The 12783-nt window shown below is 46.1% G+C and overlaps 2 protein-coding genes across 2 annotated transcripts in view; both read right to left on the bottom strand.

Moving 5' to 3' along the window:
* bmp7b (bone morphogenetic protein 7b) overlaps positions 1–11713 on the bottom strand; it is a 54489-nt gene extending 42776 nt beyond the window's left edge. Inside the window, exon 1 of the mRNA XM_080734190.1 lies at positions 11072–11713. Coding sequence (XP_080590316.1) covers positions 11072–11468 — 397 coding nt within the window. The 5' untranslated portion in view covers positions 11469–11713. The remainder of the gene's footprint in view (positions 1–11071) is intronic.
* LOC308291714 (peroxisome proliferator-activated receptor gamma-like) overlaps positions 1–12783 on the bottom strand; it is a 163466-nt gene that overhangs the window by 74509 nt on the left and 76174 nt on the right. The gene's annotated exons all lie outside the window — the stretch shown is intronic.

Raw genomic sequence — 12783 nt, 5'->3', positions numbered from 1 at the left:
GTACTTTCTACTTTTGGTACTTTAAAATGCCAATACTTTAGTACTTTCAACTCCTGTCTTTTAGTTGTAACAGAGTATTTCTATATTGCAGTATTGATGAAGAAAAGAAATGGAGTACTTTTCCCACCACTGCATAAACCGCAACGGGAACAACGCATATATATCGTCGTTGTCGGGTGAAAACCTTGTATGTCCAAAACCGTTCGTTTTGCATTTATCCTTTTAAAAATGATTCAAACTAGTGAAAACAGCCGATCTACAAGCACACAACGCCTCGCACCGCGAGGCGTTGTGTGCTTGTAGATCTGCTGTTTTCACTACCTTTGTGTGACGGCCTTGTACGATGAAGCAGGGCTTTACTTTGCGAAAGAACGTACACATTTGAAACTCGGAGATACAAGGTTTCCACCCGACAACGACGATATACTGTATATATACGTGTTGCATGAGGTAGGAGCGGAAGGTCACGCGGGCGTGGATAGTGATACCTGTACCAACTGTTGCATTCCACTGCCTTAGCTCACTCCCCGTCCAGCAGCTACCATAAAACACACACTCACTGACAGTAATTAGCTCCAGAAACATTCCTTCAGTACAAACAAAGTGTGTGTGTGCGTGCATGTGTGTGTGTGTGTGTGCGTGCGTGCGTGTGTGTGTGTGTGCCTGGCGTTGTGTGCTTATGCTTGAACTTGTACCGGTACGTGTATGCGCCTGTGCCAGCGTGTGTGTGTGTGTGTGCTGTGTGCGTGTGTAGCTGGGAGCATGTGTACCAAGCGATCACTTAAGTCCATGGGAGGGGTACAGGGGAGTAACAGTATGTCAGTCTCAAGGACAGACTGTACACACACACACACACACACACACACACACACACACACACACACACACACACAGGAACGACTGCTATAGTCCTAATCCTGGACACATGGGTCAACAGAGAGCAGGGAAGTGCAGAGAATTTTAGAGAGGCAGAGGCTCAAATTTCTAAAAGGGCCTTTTGGTGAAAATATTGAAAATAGCTGACCTCCAAGCTTGGAGGTCGGCTATTTTCAGTGCTTGATACCACACTCAACTAAGTATAATCAAGGCGTTACTTGGAGATGTGGCATACAGCATGGATTTCAACATAAGCTGCTGCGTTCAAGTTCAGGAGAGTTTGGACAAGGCAATTCTCTTGAATGCTGCCTTCAGGTAAAAGGGGGCATTTGCATTTCATTCACCATAGTAAAAAACTGCATCCACGGTCTGGAGAGATCACTTTTTACAGGCGGGTAAAAAGGGCAGGGGCTCAAGCCCCCTTTGATGTCTATGCGTGCACATGCCTGACAGAGAGAGAGAATGAGAGGCAGACGGACAGACAGACAGACAGAGAACAGGAGAAGGAGAAAAAAAAGGAACCCCACAGGAGAACTTGAGAAAGTGTTGAAATGCTTTACGTCTGGGATCACGGGGGTTCAAACCACTGGTTATAAAGGGGGCAGGGCTGGAGGCAGGACGCACAAACACGACACTATACCGGGGCTAAGACTGCGCGCAGGAAGGTCAGACTCAGCGCTCATATACAGGAAGGCCCGGGTGTGAAGGCACGCCGCGGCTGTGCTTATCGTGCACGGGGGGAGAACGCAGAGGAGGAGGTTTGATACGCAGGGGCGTCGCACCAAATTCAGGGCCCCGGGTACTTTAACTATTGAAAAATAGCAGATATACAAGCTCACATCTACCGGTATGTCAGTGGTCCTCAAACCTTTTCATGTGAAGGACCCCCAAAATGATATGTATTTGGCCACGGACCCCCATCTCAAAATATTTAGTTCCAGGGACCCCCCAGAAGCAACATTTTAGTTACTAATGTTTGCTTAGAAAATACATATTCAAAGATTTGCACACATTTTCACGACTTTTCAAAAATAGCAGATCTACAAGCTTGCAGCGCGGCACATAGCTAAATTATAAAATAATTAAGACCCCTCCACCTTGGGCCCTAGTAACTCAGTCCCACTTTCCCCCCCCTTGTGACGCCCCTGTTGATACGGAGTAAAGGAGCGGGGTGGAGAGTACGGGTAGTGGGGAGCGGAGGAGGGGGGGCGGGGGGCCTGCTGGACGAAGAAGAGATAAAGTTTCTCTTGCACAGCTGCTTTGGCCGGCAGACTGGAGAGAAACATCTGTATTAACCTCAGCCCCACAGGCGGGCCGCAGCAGCGCCGGAGGAATGCAAGGAGCGAAAGAGGGGTGAGGAGGAGAGAACGAGTTGCTCGTAAAGCCCGTATCAGAGTGTATGGTGGAGAGCTATCCACCGGTGGAAAGCTCTCCACCTCAAGTCAGAAAATAAGTGCAGGACATCATAGTACGCCACGGTGGAGTCCTATTAACCGTGACTGACTAGTCTAGATTGACCAATCAGTGAACGAGGTGTAGAGCCTGTCTGTCTGATAGTAAAAACAGAGAGATGCGTTGGAACTCGCGGTGGAAAGCTCTCCACCGCGAGGAATGATGTAACGTTGTAGTTTCATGACTCAAAAAGACTCGAAAAGACTACACCGCGGTGTAAAGCCTTCCACCGCCCAGGCGACTATGATGTCGGCTTAAGACACGGGATAATACCAGAACCTGTGTGAGTTGGTGAGAGGCTGAGGAGCTGCACCGAGACTCAGTCTCCATCCATCCACCAGAGCAAGGGTGCCCACACTTTTTTGACGTGAGATCTACTTTTAAAATGACTAGCTCAACATGATCTACTCATCCAAGATGTTTTAGCTGAGGGCCTGAGGGGGGCTTTGGAATAGCAGCACTGGCGTTACATTTTAGACAAACACACTTTCTGTAAGGGGGAAATAAATGGGAAATACTGGGGGAAAATGTCTTCATCCCATTCTGTATGGAAGTGGTAGGTTTTGGGGTTCTTTGTAACGCTACTGGCTCTTGAACAAAGTATTGCATTGGAGGTTTGCCTACTTTAGAAGCCATGAAGGGAGCTGACAGGCCCTTCTTGATGTCACTTGACATATTATTTTTACATTTTAATTATATATTTTTAGAGGCATGTCATGTGGTCTACCTGCACACCCTTGGTGATCTACTGGTAGATCACGGTCTACCTTTTGGGCACCCCTGCACCAGAGCATCCCCGAAATGATGTTAAATGCTGGATGTTGTTGCCACGACACTATAGGGATGGGACAAAATGAACATTTCACATCCCGATTATTGTGACAAAAGAAGTCGCGATTTACGATATTATCGCGATAAACAAAATCCATTATCCTGGAGCGGTACATTTGCCAAAAAATAGACGATCTACAAGCTCACAACGCGGATCGGCTATTTTTTGGCAAAGACGTTTCATAGAGAGTGAAAAAAGACTGTATTAAATATGTAGATTATAAGTACCTTTTACCAATTATAGAGGGTTTAAGTGGAACCGGATATGCAGCTCTGCAAATAAAAGGTGAATTGAACCCAGTGCATGACAGAGGATGATATCACGATAAATGAAGTGTTTTTCATCTCGATAAACGATAATATCGCTTATCATCCCATCCTTATCCACGACACCTCCCATTGTGGTCCATGGTGTGACGCGCGCGGGGAGGGGTTTCACGAGCGCATGCACATCCGAGCCGACAACTCTCTGCCGCTCAAACGGCGGGCTCTCTAACGAATCCGAACAAATCGACCTAATTAGACATTTCTTCCCCGCTAGCTCCTCCATCAGCTCCCTGTTAAACACGGGCCGTAAAGAAGGAGAGGGCTGCCAGAGAGAGAGCTCCATGCCAGCTCCCAAGGGAGAGGGGCAGAGAGGGGTGTGGGTAGTGGGTGGGGGAGGGCAGGTGTCAGGTCGCCATGGTAACACACAGGGGCATAATTACCTGCTGCCGTTCGTTGGGACTCAAACGAGCCCCACCTGCGTTAATGACCCTCCTCGCGCTCACGGGAGGTAAATATGAGTTGATGACAGGCTATTTGTTTTTGTTCTAATTTAAGAAATCTGCTGGCCATTATGTTGAATTACGGCTTGTTTGTTTGAGACGAGTATCAAGCTCTCCGTCCCGTGGCTCAGATAGCTTCGTATGGCTGTGTGGTCTGTGTGTGTGTTACTGAAAAAGGGTGCTTTTCTGCGAGCTATACAATGCGCCGAAACGTAAACACAACGGGTATTCATCACCCCTTGCTGTATACTTTGGACAACTCCATTGTGTACCTCTGGTAATTTATGTACATGCGGTAATTTGACGTCGGTCCATTTAGGAGTGTGGGGGGTGGGTTGAGAACGAAGTGCCTGAGGACTTTTGGTTTGTTTAGACCTGTTCAAACTCAGTTTAGTCAACTGTTTCACACATCTGGAGCAGATTAATTGCGGCAGAACATTGGACAATTAAAATGCACCCCGGCAGTGCGCCTTTGTCAATGGCCCTGATATTTGCTCACATGTGCGAGGCCCACGGATGCATTATGAGGCCTTAACAGCCCCCCCCACCCCCCTCCCCCCCCCACACTCCCTGCAAATAGACTAATGTACTGCAGGACTAGTGTATCGTCACTGTCGGGCAGAACCCTCGTATCTCCAAGTTTCAAATGTGTAATTTTTTTCACCAAGTAAAGCCCTGCTTCATCATACAAGGCCGTCGCACAAAAGTAGTGAAAACAGCCGATCTACAAGCACACGACGCCTCGCGGTGCGAGGCGTTGTGTGCTTGTAGATCTGCTATTTTCACTAGTTTAGTTCGTTTTTAAAATGATAAATACAAAACGAACGGTCTTGGACGTACAAGGTTTCCACCCGACAACGACGGTAGACACACCCAGGGACCCATCAACCAACCTGGTATGGGGTTTGGTTTGGTGAAAATGCCGCAGGACGAAGGAGCATAATTTAATGTTTATTTACACATACAAGCGTGTGCACACGCACACACAAACAAATATGCACATGAGCATGCTGTCTCTCTCATTTCAACTCTCAGTACACACACACGTACGTACGCGCACACACACACACACGCGCGTGTGTGCACGCACACACACACACACTCACACTCATTTCCTCACAATTACCTTAGGCTAGTTTAATCCATGCAGGGTTGCATGAGAACAGGGGAAAGGAGGAAGCGGTGACTAACACATCTGATGATAACATTTTACAGTAAGGACTTACACCTGGGATAAACAGGCTGTAAACCCCCTACACACACACACACACACACACACCGGTCACACCGGTGACAGTGTTGCTTGCTACTGTTAATCCGCTGTGCAGGATGCAAATAGCAGACATCTAAGTCATTGTGCCCTCCTGGGTAGGTTGCAACGGATGAATCTGGCATCACGGTTTGGGAATTCTGTGCGTGTGCGTGTGTGTGTGTGTGTGTGTGTGTGTGTGTGTGTGCGTGCGTGTGTGTGTGTGTGCCCCGGCGTCAATGTGTGGTGGAACTACGCGGAGGCCAAAAGAAGCCAAGCATAACCAAAGCGCTGGAAGCTGTGGTTTGTTGAGGGGAAATGCTTTAATTCATTGCGGCTAAGGGCTAATGCCACTAGGGATGGCTGGGACCATATTAAACAATTATCGAATACGCAGTCGTGAGCACGAGTGCGTGCGTGCGTCCTTGAGTGTGAGAGGGAGAGAAAGAGAGGGGGAGAGAGAGACAGAGAGACAGAAAAGGAAAGATGAAGACTTTTTCTAGTCAATCAGGGTCCAGGCACATATTACAACATACTGTAGGCTCTAATGGGTTCAAATCCTGATCCTGACGACCTTTGCTGCGTGTCACTCCCTCTCTCTCTCTCTCGATGTTTCCTGTCTCTCTACACTAGTGGTTCTCAACCTGTGGATTGAGTCCCCAGATGATTAACTTAATGTGCAACATCGTTTTCTCACTCAACTGTAAACAAACCAACATAACATTTAAGTGTATAGAGGGTATCTGCAAATTTTTTTTTTTTTTTTTAAAGATTTGTTTTTGGGCTTTTTATGGGGAGAGAGATGGGGAATGACATGTGGCAAAGGTCATCCGGATCAGGAATCGAACCGGCGACGCCAGCAGGCATCATAGCCTAGTATGTGGTATGCGCCTTGACCACCAGGCCAGCGGGCGCCCGGTATTTGCACTTTTCTAAAGTGACAATTCAAGGACTTTTTAACACCTCTAAAATGACAAATTAAACACTGGCCAAATTCTCAAATATTAGAGGCAGAAATTGTGAAAATAGCAGATCTGCATGCTCACAACGCCTCGGCTATTTTCACAATAGAACCGTGTCATACATAATGTAATGCCTCAACTCTTAGTGCTCGTAGGGTGGGGATCCCCAGTTAAAATGTGATTATTTTGGGGGGGTCGCGGCCTGAAAAGGTTGAGAACCACTGCTCTACGCTATGCAGAACTTTAAAAAATAAAATAATAACAATACAAAATATGTACATACTGTATGTACTCATCGTGACTCTTTCACAAACGGAAAAGTGCCACCGCGGCGTGAGACGCAGAGACGGAGGGGACGCGTGTTGTCTCAAGCCGTTGGCATGTTATCTTTGCGTGTCGCGAGCAGCACGCCCAGCGCCGGGGCGACCTGTGTGTTGCGTGTATAGCCGTGTACATTCTGGATGTATGCTGTAAGCCATTTACACAGCTGGGCTTTTAAACTGAGGTGACTCAGAGAGAGAGAGGACGTCCCGAGCCCTGGGGCCTGTCCCATAGCAACACACACCCACCCTGGCCAGCCACACACACACACACACACACACACACACACACACACACACACACACACACACACACACACACACCGCATACTGTATCAGCTCCCAAGAGTGGCAATCAATCATGTTTAATAGAAGGATTTTAACATTTTGTAATGGTAACATGGTTCAAATACTAAAGTGGGCCAAACGTACTTAGATTGTTGTTGTTGTTGTTCTTTAAAGGACAACTTTGTTTTTTTTACAACAAGGGTTCATATTTTAGATTGTAATTCGAGAAAAGAAAAAGTGAGTGTGAAAATGTTTTCATTTGCTTCGTTCTATTGTTTTATCGCGTTTACCGTGCTAGAATGTGGGGCATGCGTACGCATGGGGGCATGCGTACAAGTGGCTAAATATGTATTTTTAGACAAAATAAGCCAGCAGTTTCTTTATTGCTATTTACAGTAACACTTCTAGCCCCCATAAGTCACATCCAACCATGAAAGGTTGCGTTGTACCTTGGGAATGGGATTCTGTGTAAAATGACATATTTAGCCACTTACGCATAACCACTGAAATAAGAATCTCTAAAACAATAGAAAGAAGTAAATTAAATCAATTTAACACTCATCTTTTATATTCTTTAATTACAATCTAAAATATGAACCCTTGTTGTAAAAAGCTAAAGTTGTCCTTTAAGGCAGAGAGAAAACCATGTCAGTTTATCATTAGGGAAGTTGATCATTGAAAATAATGACGTTGACCTCAATTGAACAGAAGGGTAAACATTGCAGGATGATGATATGGTAATTCACAAAGCCATGATAAGGATTCACTGGAGCAGATGTCCTCTAGTACACTTTAAAGTTATTGTGTAGAGTTATTTCATGAATAAAGGTCATATGCCATAAATACTGTATGCTCTGAGCCTTTTATGTCACCTCTCCTCTCCTATCATCCAATCCCCTCCTCTCCTCTCTCCTCTTGACCCCGATCTAGTACCATGAAAGCTGTATGAGTGAAATCAGATACTCCCCTGTCATAATATTTAGTCTTAAGACTAAAATCCAAACCAGCCCATATGAAAGCAAACCAGTCATTCCCACACAAGCACTATGTCTGACAGATGCACCACTTTTGCATGGTGTTTGTGAACACAGGCTAAATGGATGGAATGTACGTGTGGGCCTTAGTGACTAGTCAATAAAACCTGTTACTTGCTTCATTCCCAAACTTTTTAGCTCAAGACCCAAGGAATTAAGACGATTGCCCGGGACTCAGGCTAGTGAAAACAGCAGAGCTACAAGCTCACAACGTGTTGTTTCACGCCGTGTTGTAGATTGGCTATATTTTCACTACTTCTTAGACATTTAATTTATGGAATTTCTTACAAATGGGTCCTGACCCAGTGCTTGGGAACCAGTGCTTTAACTCTATCTCTCTCCCTAGCTCTCTCTCCCTATAGCTCTCTCTCTCTCTCTCTCTCTCTCTCTCTCTCTCTCTCGTGTGAAGGGTAATGAAACAGCGTGCTATCTGCTGTACTGAATCAAGCCGGGCTCTTGATGGTATCACATGAGACCCAGGAAGAACCATAACAATGAAGCCTATTGACAGACACAACACGCGGCAGATGGCATTGACATAGCAAAGACAAGCGGCCACTTTATATCCAAATGAGTGACACGGATAATTTGATATGTACGGTAACAGGGGGATAAGGCATGCCAATTGCCAACGAGTGGAACTCGACCCGGGGGCGAGCCGGGGAAAATGGCCTCTGTGGAACTCGGTAATAAAATTATCCTACAGGTTTTTTTTTCCCGTCTCAAAAGGATGAGTGAAAGTGATTCTTGACAAGAATTCCAACCTGACTTTTATTAAAGCCTTCTTCACAGGCACCGTGCTGTGTCACTGAGCAGCTTCAACCAATTGAAACCAAGTGTCCCTCCCTATTCTGGGACCAACATTCTGTGAAATATACCAGATCTATAAGCTCACAAGCCACGACAAATTGCTATATTTGGGAAAGACTTTTGCTGGCGAGCTGGGAAAAGTAGCAGACCTATAGCCCCGGTGGACTATAAGTATAAGGGTTTAAGTCATACAAGGGTAACTGGCGGTCCGGAGGCCACGTCCTTTACTTAATGTGGCCCGCAGGTTAATTTCGGAATACTGATATATTATTGATTTCAGCTCTTACAATTCCAAAAATGCAAACATGACCCACTTTAATTACTTCTATAGTCTATGGTAGTAGCTTAATGACTTGTACTAGTCTTTTTTATGTCCAATGTATTTGTTTTTAAGTTCATAAAGTTAACATAAGAACATCGGCTATTTTTGACTGTATATGCAATGTGGCCCTCTGGAGTGAGTGTGAAAATATAGTGGCCCTCTCCATCATTAAAGTTGCCCACCCCTGGTTTAAGTGGACAAGAAACAATTACTTATGTGATCCTTTCATCCCTATAGCTGATGTGTGAACCATCTTTGCTTTGATATGAAATCTACTTAGAGAAAGACTGTCAGAGTCCAAGCTGACTATTGTATTTGTTCCCCATCGCACGTTCCCTCCTCCCTTGCCAGCTCACTACAGCCTTGGTCTGAGTGAAGAGGCCCTTGACTTTGCGAGCTGTGGTCAGATCCATCTGTGTCACAGCCTGTCAAAAATAGTCACAATGCAGCAGCTCCCACAGTAATTACACAGTGCAACGGAGGAACCAGTGTCACCTCCCTTTCTCTCGCCAATGCAGTCCAACAATGATCTTTCCAGGATTAAAGCAAACTTTGCAGCTCCCTCTACTTTTGCTGCGTGATCCTGCTGCTTTATAGTTAACCGACTCGGAGATTGATTCAGTCTGGCCCCGAGGCGAGAGAGTCTCGGAGAGGCCGTGTGCCAAATCATGGGAAAGGTTTATCAAATAAAACAATAAATCACAACTCCACTGGACCACGACTTCATGGGGCAATCGCAGTGACTGCATAATTTGTTGAGCAAACTGAATTATGATAATGTGTTTATCTTTCCATAAATCTGACACTGCCTGTTAATGTTGTGATTATTTGCTCTGCCACCCGGCGTGGTGCTGACTGCAATAAAATAGACCCAAGACTGTGGGATTCCAATAAAACAAACCGATTAGATAAGGTAAGTGGTGTTGAAACAAACGGCATACCATTCCAACGGCCAACAATTTGAGAAACTGCTGAGTTGGAAAGAATGTAGTGTTAGGCCTTACAAGAACATTACACCGTGCATAGGCGATAAAAACCAGGGACTGCCCAAACTCAATTTTGACCTTCATTGATTGCCATTATTGTGTATTGTCAGTGTGCATGCGAGGGAGGACCCAGTGTGCACTTTGCACCCATTCTGCTGTTGAATGGCTCCATAGAGATAACAGAAGACAGAGACACACACACACACGCACGCACGCACGCACGCACGCACACGCACGCACGCGCGCGCACACACACACACACACACACGCACACACACACACACACGCACACTGCTCCACACCTGAATATTATAGCATGTTTCACACCTGTTTGAGAGACAGCGACACACACACCGGAATGTGACACTCCTAGGTATTAGCTAGATAACAGCTAATACCCAGTAAACACGGTTATTGTACTTCTGGTGCAGAGGTGCTCTATTATAGATAATAACACATGGCCTGCTCAACAGGTGAAACAGTTTCAAAATATAGCATGCCAGCAGCCGTCCCACACATTCCTTCATGCTTTAGTTTAGAGAAGATGTATTTTTTGTTTTTGTTTTTTGTGATATGAAGGCCATATCATCATAGCCTTTGCAATGATCATGAACTGAACCATTGCATTCCCCCCTGATAATTGTCAATAATAATAACTGAAAATCGGGCCTTTTGTTTTGTTTGAATAGCCACCACCACAGTATCTACACATACTAAGGAATCTAAGGAAACATTGAGCGCTCTTTAAGAGTGGGGTTCCAGGTGGTCCCCAGCGAAATGATGGAGAGTTTGAAACCACTAACCAAATGGACCCTTAGAGATAACTCTTGAGTGAGTAAAATGAAACCAAATGGGCCCTTGTGGGTCCATTTGGTCTACTCAATTAGAGAATGTAGAATAACTGTTATTTACAGTAATGATAGAATATAGAATGATAGAATGATGTATGAAGCATTGAGGGTGAGAACCTGTTGATTTTAGAGGTTCCTTTATGGGGGTCTAAATTGACCCATACAAGTCTGTAACTTTGTCAGTGTAGAAATGAACCCTGACGGGTTAATTTGGTTCCATTTGTACACTGTCAAAGTTAAGTGGAGACCTTCAAATGTCAAAGTTTGAGAAACACTGATATACAGACTACGTCTTTAGAAAGAAGAAAAAAAAGAGATCCTACCTAAATTAACAAAGCTCATGACCATGTCCGCGTCGTTGAGGAAGTTGTTGTCCTGTAGACTGGCCATGGGGGGCCCCTGGGTGGTGAAGACGGGCCGGTAGGGGTAGGAGTACCGGTCCTCGTCGCCCTCCGTGGACATGGCGTTGTACAGGTCCAGCATGAACATGGGGGCGGCGTTGTGCTTGCCGTGGAGATGCGGCCGCGGCCGGTGCGGCAGCCCCAGGATGGAGAGGATCTCCCGCTGCATCTCGCGGCGCTCCTGGCTCTTCAGCCGGCGGTGGATGAAGCTCGAGTGGACCTCGTTGTCCAGCGTGAAGTTGGAGGAGAAGACGGTGTCGGCCAGCACGCAGTAGCAGTAGCCCCACAGGAGGAGCAGAGCCGGAGCGCGTCTATCCATTTGCGTAAATTGCGCCCTAGGTCGCAAGTTCTCTATCCCCGATCAACTCCTTTAGATGGATATTGAACTTCGCAGCAGGTTACTGTTGTTCAATATCCAAAAAAATCAAAGACGGACCCTCATGATGATGTTGAGGGAAGTGTTCCCGAATGGAACATCAACTCAACTTCTTTCAGCTCTTCGATCCCTTTCAATTGATATCAGAGCCGAACTCTGATCGCGCGGACCTGCGTTCACATCTACAACCTCCACAAAAGCCAGCAGCGACCAATAAGGCTTTTTTGCAGTCTGCTGCTACTGCTGCGTCGGAGCTGGCTGTTGTAGCGATGAGACGTGTGTCTCTGAGGCTGAGAGAGCAGCGCGCAACGAGGAGGCGCTATGTGCTGGGTGGAGCGGCAGAGAGAGAGAGAGAGAGAGAGAAAGAGAGAGAGAGAGAGAGAGAGGGAGGGAGAGGGGGGGAGAGAGAGAGAGAGGGGGGGGGGGAGAGAGAGAGAGAGAGAGAGAGAGAGAGAGAGAGAGAGCGAGAGAGGGTGAAATGGCTTGAGGTAGGTAGACAAATAACCAGGTTATGACAAGTTGACATTTGTAATATTTACTTCCTGTTTGAAGCAGTGGCGTCAGTTCAGAAAAAAGCTAAGGTATGGCAACATGACTGGTGTCTTGCACGTGCAAGACACCAGTCATGTTGCCATACCTTAGCAACAACAGGTATGGATGAAAAGTACATTTTATTATTTCCCCCTGTAGCCAAGGTATGGCAGCTGCCATAGCTTGCCATACCCAATTGACGCCTCTGGTTTGAAGTGAGCTATATTCATGCAAGCCCCTCCTGCTCCCAGGTGCACTGCCTGTCTGCCTGTCTATAGCCTATATGGATGGATGATTGTGTGTGGACTCAGTAATGACAGACACGCGGACAGTGACAATAGACATTTCAGTGTTAGTGTGCTTATGGAAAATAACATACCGGTCATATCGTGGGGTAATTATTTGCCTCTAAGGAGGCAAATCATAGGGCAATTATTTGGCTGCATGCGTGGCTGAATACTTTAGAATATATTGTGAGAGGCTGAAACATGTGACACGCAATGTTGTCAGGATAGGCCTATAATAGTTTCCCTGTGATCTGCAGGTGCAGAAGATTTAACCACATAATGGCGTTAACCTGGAGGCGAACTGAGAATACAATACAATACAAGATCGCAATTCCTTGCAAGGCAACATGTTCAGTTTTTGAGCGGTGCTTCTGGAATGAGCTAAAGCTTCAACATCCGGCTTTGTCTGGTCCCCAAAAAATCTCCGGGCTCCGAAGCGT

The sequence above is a fragment of the Nannobrachium achirus genome (assembly GCF_963921795.1).
Source record: "Nannobrachium achirus genome assembly, chromosome: 9".
NCBI lineage: Eukaryota > Metazoa > Chordata > Actinopteri > Myctophiformes > Myctophidae > Nannobrachium > Nannobrachium achirus.
The sequence above is the reverse complement of the archived record's forward strand: the minus strand, read 5'-3'. Positions and strand labels throughout refer to the sequence as shown.